Here is a 12,763-nt window from a genome sequence, read left to right on the forward strand (position 1 = left end):
CTAAACAAAAGCTACAATCCCTATAGTGACAGAAATAAAATGTTGTTGTAGCTATGTTGATCCCAGGATATTCGAGAGACAAGGTGGGTGAGGAAATACCTTTTACTGGACCAACTTCTGCTGGCAAAAGAGAGAAGCTTTCGAGCTACACAGAGCTCTTCAGATCTTGTATTTTTCATAAACACAACTGGTCTGATAAAAGATATTACCTCACCCACTTTGTCTTAATAATAAAGCACACTGACAAAGCTGCTGTATACAAAGCTCTTTTCCAGTAACTCTGGAAAGACTATTAGAAGAACCCTGAAGGAACTTTAGACTATTAGAGGAAATTAGATGAAAGGGTGATTTTAGAAGGGACAAAGAAAATCAGAGCTGTAAGTGGGTAAAGGTCAGTCTGCACTTCTAATCCTTGCTGAAAACAGGGGTTAGATAACACTGGGCATGAATTAAATTTCAGATCATCATCAACTATTGGAAAACTTACAAATCAGAAATGACTACACTTATTTTATGACCATTCTATCTGGTAACTTGAGAAACGGTTCTCTCATAAAGAGGAGGGTCTCCACCTGAAGAGGAAGCAATCTGTCAGAATGCTCTTTTTTCTCTTTGTGGTAATTAAAAACTGACTTTTCTACTTCTTCAAACTTCTTGAACCCTGATCCTGCCTTAAGATCTACAATGGAAGATCCCTATGGCCCACGTGGAGGCCACTGGAACTCTGCACAGGTACAGGAAGTCTGCTTGCATGGATCCAGTCACAGGATCACATTCTTAATTTATGATGAGCTGGCCAGTTCACATAAAGAACCATATTTTGTTCGATATGAGTTAAAGGGATTGCAACAGATTCTAAAGAAATAATCAAAGGCTATTTTGATATAGGGAAATGTTTAGAAGTATCAAGTACTGTTAGAGAAGCCACAGTAATAGAAAGCTCTACCAAATCCTAACAAAACATGTCCTACTACAGCCTCTGGTCTACTGGAATTGGATTCTTTTCAAGGGGAGGTTTCAGAGTAACAGCTGTGTTAGTCTGTATTCGCAAAAAGAAAAGGAGGACTTGTGGCACCTTAGAGACTAACCAATTTATTTGAGCATAAGCTTTCATGAGCTACAGCTCACTTCATCGGATGAAGTGCTCAAAAAAATTGGTTAGTCTCTAAGCTGCCACAAGTACTCCTTTTCTTTTTTCAAGGGGAGGGTGTTGATTCTAATCTATCCATAGCAGCCTGACCTTTAAAATTCGTTCAGTTGTTTGACTGTTTTAGTAGAATGTGAAAGCTTTGTTGTTCTGCTGTCTAGATATCTATTCGCTGGGCCACGCATATGATAAGTCTTGTGAGCAATTTTTGGCCCCGATGCTGCAGTTGGATCCATTATGTGGATCAGGGCTTGGATATGGACTTGAGTGTTTTAAAATGGATGTTGTTGTTGAACAGCATGTTAATAAATAAAATCAAGGACTGCAACATATTTTGCTTATATAAAGTACAGTCCAGCTACGTACCAAAAACTGACAACAGCTGGCTTTATCCAGGCTCCTGTGCATTATGGAGTAATAACTGGTCCACAGTTTCCCTAGCCCAATTAGTTTTACATTTGCATATTCTACCATAATGTTAATTTAAATCTTAGAAACTGAAGTACTAGCTGTACTTTAAGCATACTTTTTTTTGGGTAACTAATGAAGTGATTCTGCATGAAAGTGGGCATATTATGAAAATAGGATAACTTCACTTTGATTGGGCAGAACATGCCTGGAGTTTAGCTTCTGCTAGCTCTGAATGCACTGATCCCAAGCCAGCGTTGTTTGCAAAGGAAGTTTGCCAGTGCTATTGACACTTGCCTTTAATTACAAAACACTGAGTCAGACTACATTTTCACTACAACAATACTGTCCTGTAGAAAGTGCTGTTTTAAACTGATAGACTATTGATTGGTAGGCTATTCTGCCATTCAGTTTAATAAAAGGCAGTCCTCTGATTTTACAGGTAACATGTATGAAAAGGGCTGGAAAGCTAATCTTTAATGGTCAGCAATGTGGCCCCCTGCCTTATGTAGAGAGCTAGTTTGCAGTGGGAGCCAGGAGGACTGAGAAAGCATAAACCAAATTTAAGTTAAGAAGGAATATCTATGGCAGTTATTCAGCTGGTGGAGTTGACTTTATGAAGCTCGAATTCCACTGGTTACAAGGGAAGGCTTTTACTACTGCAGAAGTTTGACCTTTACTTTAACCTGGGCAGTTTTTCTCGTCACAGTTCTTTGCTCCTGATACACTTGAGCTGAGATCAAAGCATATAAATGTAAACTTTATTTTCAGTGCAATGTTAAACATCATACAACATAGGTTGGCATCTATCATGGAGACTGCAGCTGCCAATTCAACAAAAGGAAGCTAAAATATATATTGTGAAATTCAAAGCTCAGTTATTCTTGGCAATGGGAAATAGATAGTGGTTGGGTTATAAAATTACTTAATATAAATTTTACTCACCTGGTCAGATGGTGTATATTCATTTTGTTTGACTATGTCAATCTTGTCTAGAAAACTGGGAAAAAAATTCATTGTCAAATAAATTTGTGATCTGTATCTAAAGTTTAAGTACAACTTTTGAGTACACTTCACCTAAAAGATAGGCTATCAGGCATTTGGGTCGTCCCCACCCCCGTCTTACATTTCATACATACAAAAAATGCTGAGGTGATGTAAATTATTTAACATACATATGGCACTGTGTCTGCAAGAGCAATATAAAAAGAATTGCATTGGCTACCGCTAACCAGCAGAGGGCCAGGAACACAAATTTAATCAACTCTTCTGATAATCTCATTGCAATTTTCAGGAAAACAATTTAATTGTTAAGAAACACACATGTAGTTTTATTTTTACAAACCGTGTGGACAAATAGCAATATCTAAACATTAACATAACTTGTGCTATGATACTCTGCTATTCCCAACATTAGAACATTAGGCAAAATATTTCTTTCATTGCATTTAGTTATTACAAAAATAAGACATGAACACTGTTTTGAAATCAAACTTTACTACTTTATTTCAAAAGAATGGGTGAAATCCCTGCACCAATTATGTCACTAATGAAGTTCAGAGTAAGGTAGGACTGATCTGTCCTTTGATTGTTTGCAGAAGTGTTTCTAGTTTACTTACCAGAGTAGGCAACGGAAGATTAATTAGCCATAACAAGATATGTATTACTCAAATTGATTAATACAACTAAAGAAGATATCAAGGCTAATGTGGTCTTTAAAATGCCTTTAGCAGTAATCCTTCCGTTCTGATTTCCTTTCATTTTAACCGGAAGGAAAAATCCCAGGATGCCGCTTTATTAATTAATTGTTTCACAGCAGTTGCAAAATACTCACACATTTATCAAGAAAATGCCTTAATATATATGCTTTATACCCCACTAGTACAAAGACAAACAATGGATGAAGAGAACAGGCTCTAGTGTATGTTGACACCAATGCAACTCAACTATATGAAAGTTCTTCCCTCTCAGCCCACCTTTCATAGATTCTCAATATTTCTGCCTACAGCAATATCCAGATTTTATACTACAAACTTATCCACATCACACCTGTCATACCAAGTAGGTATCCAAGCGACACAACACTTTTACAGTCTCCATATTCATATTACTGAGAGGCCTGAAAATACCTCTGCAGTTAGCTTTTTTGGTAATTTACTACAAACTAGAAGCACCGTATTTTTGAAAGATGCCACATTGAAATTCCTTCTGACCAAACCCCTCTGTCCATAGAACAGCAATAGCACAAGTAGTGGAAATACAAGTTTTGCCCTCCTGTTCCTACAGACTCTTTGAACAATGCTCAACCCTCACCTGGTTGACCTTCTCTAGGGTCAAGAAAGCATCTCAGTCTCCATGCTTATTTATTCACTGGTCACTCTGCTAAGACTACAGATAGGGGCAATTAGCACCAACTCTACCACGGGCTCTGTGAAGCAGACGTTGTGCACTGGGAACTGGACAAAAATGATTAATTCCTCCCACAGGCCAGTGAAGAGTCACCAGCAATAAATTTGGTCACTACATACCCATATCAGACTTTTACACATTTCCAGGTTTGCAAGTTTAGAAACATTTGGCTATATCCTAGGAAGCAGTAGTAGCATTATTTAAAAAAATTTACACCTAAAAAGCAGCTCCTATTGACAACGTTTTCACAGCGGTACTGCTGAAGACTGAGGTAGACCTAAAGGCATGAAAACAGAGCAGTGTAGGGAAACTTGTACGCCACTGCTCATACCCGATTTGTTCTCAAACCTTCCAGGGTACTAATCAAATAGTATGTGATGTTTAGAGTAAAAAACAAACACCATTTCAAAAAAATTAAAAATCAGGGTGTTCAGGGTAAGACTATCTATGGATTCAGACGAGACAAACGGTTCAACAGGTAATAAAGGCATTCTGCTTTTAAAACTGCAGTCTCAGGAACATGTGGTGACAATGTATATTTCATAAGCAGGAGAATATTTGATGCAGGAATTCTTGCTATGCTATGAACGCTGTTATATTAATCACCTATGCGACTTTGAAACATCCCAGTCTTTCCACACAATATATATCTCAGTGTAACATTTTACAACACGCTTCCACAAACTCTCTTTTTCACTTTCATAAGAACGCAAGGGGTTTTGGAAACTCTGACAATTAGAAAACAACGAGAGATTTCTAAAACCTGGAACTGAAAGTACAGACCTCTTACTGTTGTTTATGCAGACTATTTTTAGACCTATGATTTCCTTGAAAAACACCAGCCACATAGGAGAAGCAGTAATGTACGGGAGATGAATTCCAACGGCTACATCCATGCCAGGTAAAATAAGTTTGAATGTAATAAATATTTCTTTCCCCACAAAAATAAATTGCAGCATTCAATGAAGTTTGATATTCAAAACAATACTACTTTAGAGGAAAGTATTGTGTGACAGTTACCAAAAAGCCTACAATCATCCTTCCAGCAGCATTTTTGGAGAAAGAGAGCAATGTAAGTGTTAAATACAGAGCTCTCCTTTCCGTGCATATTCCACTTCATGAAAAGTGTTTGAGAGACCTCAATTCCCAAAACACACACAAGAAAATCATACTGATTCATAGATGTATGATACATATTTGTAGGGACACCTCTTGAACTGACTGAAGCTGCCTATCTGCAAAATTAACGTGATATTTGCAATGAGAAAAAGACAAGAAGAAAACCAGAACGGCAGTGGAAAAGCTATCATCTCTCCTGTTGTAACTAAAATGAGGGTGTGTTGGAGGGGGTGGAAGTGAAGAGACCTCAGGAAAGCTCACAGTACAAGACCTGGAGAATACCCAGTTACTACAAATCAAGACTGTTTTCTTTCTGAGTATGCAATTTACCCAGTAAAAGAGATTATGCCCAATGGGAGTGGAACTCTTACAACTTTGGCTTCATTTTAACATGCAAAATCAGTGAGTAATTAAAAATACATACAAATTTATTGTAATCACTATTTTTTTTTTCTTTCTGAAGTTCCTTTCATGATCTGTCCAAAATGTGAAGTTTGGAGTGAGGACATTTCAGTGCCAGTCTGCATTCACTACTAGGGTAGACAGGTACAATTCCACTGATTCCAGAGGAGATGTGCCCATTTATGTCAGCAGAAAATTTAGCTCTGAAAATGTATGTAAACAGATTTCATATATGGGACTTCAGGCTGGAGACAGAAAATGAAGGGATGACACACATCTTCCAATTTACTGGAGAACACAATCTGCTGTGGAAGAGAAGTTGGAAAGTAATTTGTTACGGGCTCTGGGATGTTTAGAGGGACAGAGAAAGGTAGCTGTGATGAAATAAACAGCAAAACAGTTGCTGTGTTTCAGAAACAAAGGAGCCAAAATCCATCAAGCTAGATCTTGTATCAATAACAATTTCTGCTTCAAACTACAAAAACAAACACTGACACAAAAAACCAACCCCCAAAACTACACTGCCTTTTTCCATGCTGCTTTCGTTGAGACTAGAGGAAGAAGTTATTTTCCAGCAAGCAACCCTGCCATTCAGCCAGCAGTCATTCCCACTTCTCACTGGGGGCCTGAACCTGCCTTGGACCAAGTTGCAGGACCGGGTCCTTGCTCTGCAAAATGTTATCTCTTTGGCACAAAATATTCTCTCTTTATCTACACTATTAAAAAAAGTGCTAAGAAGCAGGGTGGGAGGTGTTAAATGATTTTAGTTAATTTGCAGCTAGCAAAACAAACCAACTGATTTCAACAGAAGCAGGAGCAGAGCTCTAGTACAGCATCAGACTTCTGTCTTGGATATTGAAATTCATTGTATTAAAACTTAAGGGTAAACTAAGATGATCTGAAACAAAAGCAGGATTTTTCGTCAGACCTCCTCACCTAAGGGAAGGGAAAGGATACCCAAAATGTAGGCAATATAAGCCATTGTGAACCATCAAATTCCCTTCCACTTTTTAGGAACTGCATTTATTAAACAAATCTCAGACAGAAAGCTGGCACAAAGGTTCCTTTTTTGCCCTTCTTGCCACAGCGTAGGGGGACACAGTAAGTAACTGAATCATTCACTCCAAAGACTGTTCCAAATTTTAATAAACCTGCCATTCCCCAAGCAAGATAAGATTTCCAGATAAAAGGATCTACTTATTTCCATTCTCTCTTCAGCAGTTCTGGAGTTTAAGAATTATCTGTTCAGAAATCTTTTCTGCTACTACTGTGTGTTCACATTTGGGGGTCTAGTTTAGCAAATGAAAATGGAGAGCTATTAGCATAATATTACCAAGGCTCCAGTCCCAATGAGGGAAGTTCCCCTTATTTTCCCCTTCAGAAAGATTTGTAACTTGAAATTTTAGTCTTTGAAATCTGATGAGGTGGTTGATAGACAAGCAAAAAATCTAAATCTCAGTCTAAAACAGGCTTTTGTTCTAATCAAGGAGAATATAGCAAAGGTCTCCTTCAACAGATCACACATCTATTTTCAGAGAGGCAAGTTTTATTCCTATCAGATACTGTTTTTTGTAAAACCATCACCTGAGTTTACAAGCAAAATGAAACCAACACTGACTTTTCTTCCTAGACCCCCTTCTCTGACACATTAACACCCCACAAGGTACCACTGCACATGATATATTTCAAAATATTTCAGGCTGAATTTTAAACAAAAACATTTATTTGAAACCTGTTTCTTAGTAGTATTAGCACTTCTGAGTTGTAAAGCTCCTTCCATTTGATTCTCAAAAAACTTTACAGATATCAAATCAGGCTCACAATGCCTGCCTCCCCACCCCAAGGGAAATATCAGTCACCCTGTTTTAAAGATGGGGAAATCAAGACACGAAGTAAAAGAGCTCCCCAAGGTCATACATCAAGCCAACAAGAACAGATTCCAGGTCTCCTCTCAGTCTTGTGCGTTTATTACTACATTATTATCTGAACTAATCACAGTCCTATTTGTCGTGGTTAGGGGCACCTCCGAGGGAGTAGTCACAGTTCAGTTTCTGAAAATGAAACCATTAGTTGTTTACTGATTTTACCAATGAAGGGCCTGATTCAGCAGACATTACCTATGCAAACTCCCATCAAAATCAATGGCAGTTTTGCCTCATCAAGCACAGCAAAATTAGGTTCTAGTGTCATTTAAGAGCGAGAAAATAAACTGTAAATTCAGGGCAACACTAATATTATTTGTAAGTAACTTGTGCCTTTCTTGCTCCAGAAAGATCATCACCTTTACCTTACTTTGAATTTTCTGCCTTTTGTCTCTTTACCATAATTTTAATGTTATTTAAGTGTAGCTTTTTAAAAAGCAAAAGATCTAAATATCTGAGAATTGAAATTCTTTTCTCAAAGACTTTGTCTATTCTGCAGCTATGGAGTTCCAAGTTACTGTATAATTATATAATATTTTCCTTAAAGGGACATTAAGGCTGAGAAGTCCAAAATTTTATGTACTGTAACTTGAAAGTAGATTCCCCTTCCCCTTTCCCCCTCTCCAAACACATCCAGAAGAGTTTCCCAACCCCTGAAAAACAAGGACTGCAACACTGCTAAAATCCCAGCTTCTCACCCAGTCAATATGCTGACAACAAATCCAGGGCACCAGGTTTATTTGCAGCTGCAAGCATGCACACGTCGGCTGTCCCTCCGTTTTGCCTATCCTTTCTACTCTTGGGAGCAAGCAGGATTTTGAAAAATACAAGAATTCTACTCTTTAAATTGGTGGAAGAGGTTTCCTGCATATTTCTAGTACCATACCTACTAAGAGAAACAGAGAAGGCAGGGACAGTAGAGGATTGGTGGGATATGGAGGCAAACAAAAACGAAGCTGCTGGCATAATGTTAGATCTGCTAATCTTTATGGTGTCTCTGCAATCATGCATAGTATATAAATACAAACCTGTCATGCAGTTACGATACATATTTCCTCAACATTTAGTAAAAATCCAAAGAGGAAATACTAACACTAGATTAAAAAAAAAAAAAAAGCATAGGTTATTTAAAGTGAAATTTTCAAACGTTCACTAAGATGGGTCATGCAGACATATTAAAATTCTTACAGATCTTTAAAAAACTTTCATATAGACACAGTAATATTTAGAAAACTTAGAATGAAGGGTAAAGAATCCCACCAAAATCTTAGTTTTATGGGTCTATTAAAATACTTGTAAAACTGTGTTTAACACCACAAACAGAATTGCTTTCAAATCAGAGACACCCAAGAAAGCATGTAATGAATCTTGTACTTGTATAATAATGAGATGAGAATTGCAGTTAAAAAGAAAAAAAAGTGTTACTGGGATGAGATTTTACATCCAAGTTCTCAGACCCATTAGGGCACGTTTAAAAACAGAGATTTATAATGGAAAGGAGCTTTCCTACAACAGTGCAAGTAATGAAGCTGCAATAAACCAAAAGACACAACTATTAGTAAAAATATCCCCACTAAGCTAGAAATATATTTCTTTATATTTCCAGTTTTGAGTCAATTATTTATTAGGATGATCCTCATTTAAATGTACATTTTAAAGAATCATGCACAGGTCAGAACACTTTTAAGTTTCCAAACTTTAGAATTTATGAGAGAGAGAGAGAGAGAGAGAGAGAGAGAGAGTGTGTGTGTGTATTACATCAAAGTGGTTTTGAGAGAAGAATCAGCTTTAATTTCAGAATAACCTCAGAGCATTCCAGCCACTTGGAGGCGGAGGGGCACCACTGGTCTAATTTTGAAGCAAATAATGAGAAAGCTGAAAAGTATGACTCCATATATTTGGAATCATCTTGTGGTAATCAAGGTTACAGTTCCTTATATGGTGTGGAGAGCACAAAGCACACACAAAAAATTTAATATTAAAACTACTGGATATGAAGAACTACAAAACTACAACCACTGTAAATTAAACCATTACTTTTGTGTTGCCACCAAAAAAACCCAGAACAACCCACCCTTCCTTAAAAACAAAAATGCAGCTTGGTTACGTGTATTGCTTCCTAAACTGCATAATTAAAAGCGTAACCCACAAGAGGCCACAGGACCGAAAATGCATTTTGTTTCACTGCAGGCAATACAAAGTAGAAAATGCATGCTTTTCAAAAACTTCCAAGAAAAGAACAAACGGGGAAAAAGTAGGAGAAACGGAAAGTGTATTTAAAGAAACTGTGGATGTTTTTTTCTCTCTGCCTGTCTAAAGTTAGTCTGGCTTAGAGGATGCACTCACTTTCCCAATCAGTTTTACATTACAGCACAAGTCCAGAAATAGCTCCCAGCCGCCTTGGCCTCTAGCACGGTTGTCATGACAATGGAACCACAGTTCTATAAATAGATCATCAGCACCAAATCTTGTGAGACACATCTGGAATGCGGCCAGCCTAGCCCCAGCTTGACAAATAAAAAGAGGCAGAGGCTGTTTGAGAAACTGAAAAGGCACAATGCATCTCTCAACTCATACACAGAGACAACCAGAGTGAGGCAGAGAAACAACTCTGATTGCTTTTTAATCCAGGGTTGAATTTATGGTAGGTTTACAAAAAAAAGTTACATCACTAACATGAAAGCTTCAGTTTTCCATCCCCCTCCCCCTCCCCCTCCCCCCCGCCCCCCCATCTGTGGCAAACCATGCCACTTTAAAGACTAACAGTACAATCACTTGCCTGTGAGGCCTTTTTTAAAAAAGATTTTTGTATATTTTCTTTAAGGTTTTGGCCTGAATTCAGTAAGTTTCTGTTCTTACAATAACTAGATGAGAGACAGGCAGACATCATGGGTCTGATGGGAAAAGGGCTTAAGCAAGTATCTCCAAGTCAAGTCACCGGGAATTACAGGTGCTCAGCACCTTTCAGGATCATGTATTTTGAAAGCTTACTCATAATACTTTGACACCTCCTAAGTTGCAGCACTCTAGCTATTCTTGTTCTAGTTCTTGCAGGCAAATCCCACTTTGTCCCAAACGGCATGGAGATTTCTGAAGGACAAATAATATAACAGAGACTAGACTAAGATTACAAATTAGTTTTACTTGCAACTCAATTCAATCTGAACTCTTGAATTCAGAGGTGAAAGGCAAAACCTTTAAGTCACTGCAGAACTTCGTTCATTTCCCTATGCCCCTATTCGATGATGGCTGCCTTTAAAACACCCATTTTCTTTCATTTTCATGGAAGAGAGAATTTTCTATTTTTAGCACACAGCCTTGATCAATCCATTCAATTATGTCCAAATTATCTATATGGGCACAGATTTGTGTCAAAAATGTTAGCTGGTTTAGCTGACAGCAAACATTTGTACCATCATGAGATTCAGCTACCAGCTGATATATCAACAGTCTAGGAATAAGCCTTATGAAGTTATATATAATAAATGATTTCACGGATATCAGAAATAGCAGCCATTGTGATGTAAAATAGGCAAGAGAGATTAGATCCGTTAATGAAGTAACCATATTTTATTCTATAATCAAGAAACGAGACAATTCACAAAATATGAAGTCTTAGTAATTCATCAAAAAACAATGGGGACTGCAGACGTAATCAAAGTTGTGCAGCTGTAATAAGCATTTAAACCACGGCAAAATATCTTCCAAATGCCATAAAGACACGAATACAGGCATTCTATGCAAACTGCTCCATCAGCCCACAGGATTCCTTTAGGTCCCTACATGGATATTTTCATTTCTAAAAATTGTAGAGTAAGTTCCATCCAGACTCAAATATATATAAGAGCTTCTCCCCCTCCCCCATTAACCACATATATTTTGTTCGTTTGCCATTTGAACAATGCACATTTCAGAAAAACAGCAGATTTCATAGAAATTCTTTGGAAAGATGTACGTCGTAACATGCATGTTACATATAATTCAGAATTTCCATTCATTTATTCTGAAAAGATACTCCAAAAGCTTGGGATTGGTGTAAGCAACGGAAATCAGTGCCAAGCTTCATCTAGCATGAATCACAAGACACGATAAAGAATAAAGAAACATTTTTCAATGTTTTACTAATTCGGAGTGGAATCTTCTTCAGTCACAGAATGCCTAAGTTTTCTGGCTTTGTGTGGGTGAAGCACGGGAGTGAGAGTGATTGATGACAGAGAAATTAGCTCTGCAGCAGTGCACCCATGGCTAGTACCTAGAGCTGGGCAGGACATGGTTTTCCTGTCTTGTGAATATTTAAAAATGGTTACCCTCCCAAATCAAGACGAAAAGTCACAATCTAGAAAATGTTAGTGTATCAAAAAGCCCCTCCCCCCCTTTTCAGGTCAATCAAAATGTTGCGTTTTTATTTTGACTGTACTACTTTAACATTTTCAATCTAATTAACTTAAATTTCTGAATGAAAAATCATTTTGAACCAGAAAACTGGATTTTTTTTGGTTTCCAAAATATGAAAATGAAATAATTAGACAATTAAAAACTTTTGTCAACTTTTTTTTTTTTTTTTTTTTTTTTTTGAGTCAGGGGATTTGTAAAAACCAGCCCCGTTTCGTGACATTTTGGTTCCGACAAACTGGCATTTTTGGATGGAAAAAGTATTAGTTAAAAAATCCCAGACTAACTCTATTGCTACCTCCAGCCTACAGTCTCCGAGCAGTCATACCACTTCCAGGCCACTTGTGCATGGTATCAAAGCAACTAGGTGCTTGCCTCCCCCAAATCACTGGCCTGCCCCATTATTGCTCAAGCCATGTCTATACTGCAGCTGCTACAGTAGCACATATATGGTGCTAAAGTAATGCTGGTGTAGCACCAGAGCATACACGTTTCCTACTGTGACAGAAGGGATTTTCCAGTCACTGTAGATTATCAGCCTCCCCAAGAGGCAATAGCTAGGTTGATGGAAAAATTCTATGCTAGGGTTAGGTTGAATTAACTACAGTACTAAAGCGTGTGAATTTTGCACACTACATAGCTAGGCAGATCTAAGTCAGGGATCTCAAACTGAAATCACCCTGAGGGCCACATGAGGACAAGTATATTGGCCCGAGGGTCGCATCAGTCACACCTTTTCATACGAAGATACAAAAGCCCCCCTCCCTGCTTCCGCTCCACTCCTTCCATGAGGCCCTGCCCCACCTCATTCCACCCCCTCCCTGCCCCTATTCCAACCCCTTCCCCAAATCCCCGCCACGGCTCCACCTCTTCTCCGCTTCCTCCTCTGAGCGCGCTGTGTCCCTGCTCCTCCCACCTGGAAAATCCTAAGCACAGCCAAACAGCTGTTTGGTGGTAGGAAGCG

General features: G+C 38.2%; 1 protein-coding gene across 5 annotated transcripts in view; it reads right to left on the reverse strand.

The window, feature by feature from the left end:
* GNAS (GNAS complex locus) overlaps positions 1-12,763 on the reverse strand; it is a 252,695-nt gene that overhangs the window by 12,907 nt on the left and 227,025 nt on the right. For all 5 annotated transcript variants that reach the window (XM_073309219.2, XM_073309220.2, XM_073309221.2 and 2 more), the window contains one exon: positions 2,501-2,555. In XM_073309219.2, the coding sequence (XP_073165320.1) occupies positions 2,501-2,555 (55 nt within the window). The remainder of the gene's footprint in view (positions 1-2,500; positions 2,556-12,763) is intronic.

The sequence above is a fragment of the Lepidochelys kempii genome, chromosome 13, assembly GCF_965140285.1.
Source record: "Lepidochelys kempii isolate rLepKem1 chromosome 13, rLepKem1.hap1, whole genome shotgun sequence".
In the NCBI taxonomy this organism is placed as follows: domain Eukaryota; kingdom Metazoa; phylum Chordata; order Testudines; family Cheloniidae; genus Lepidochelys; species Lepidochelys kempii.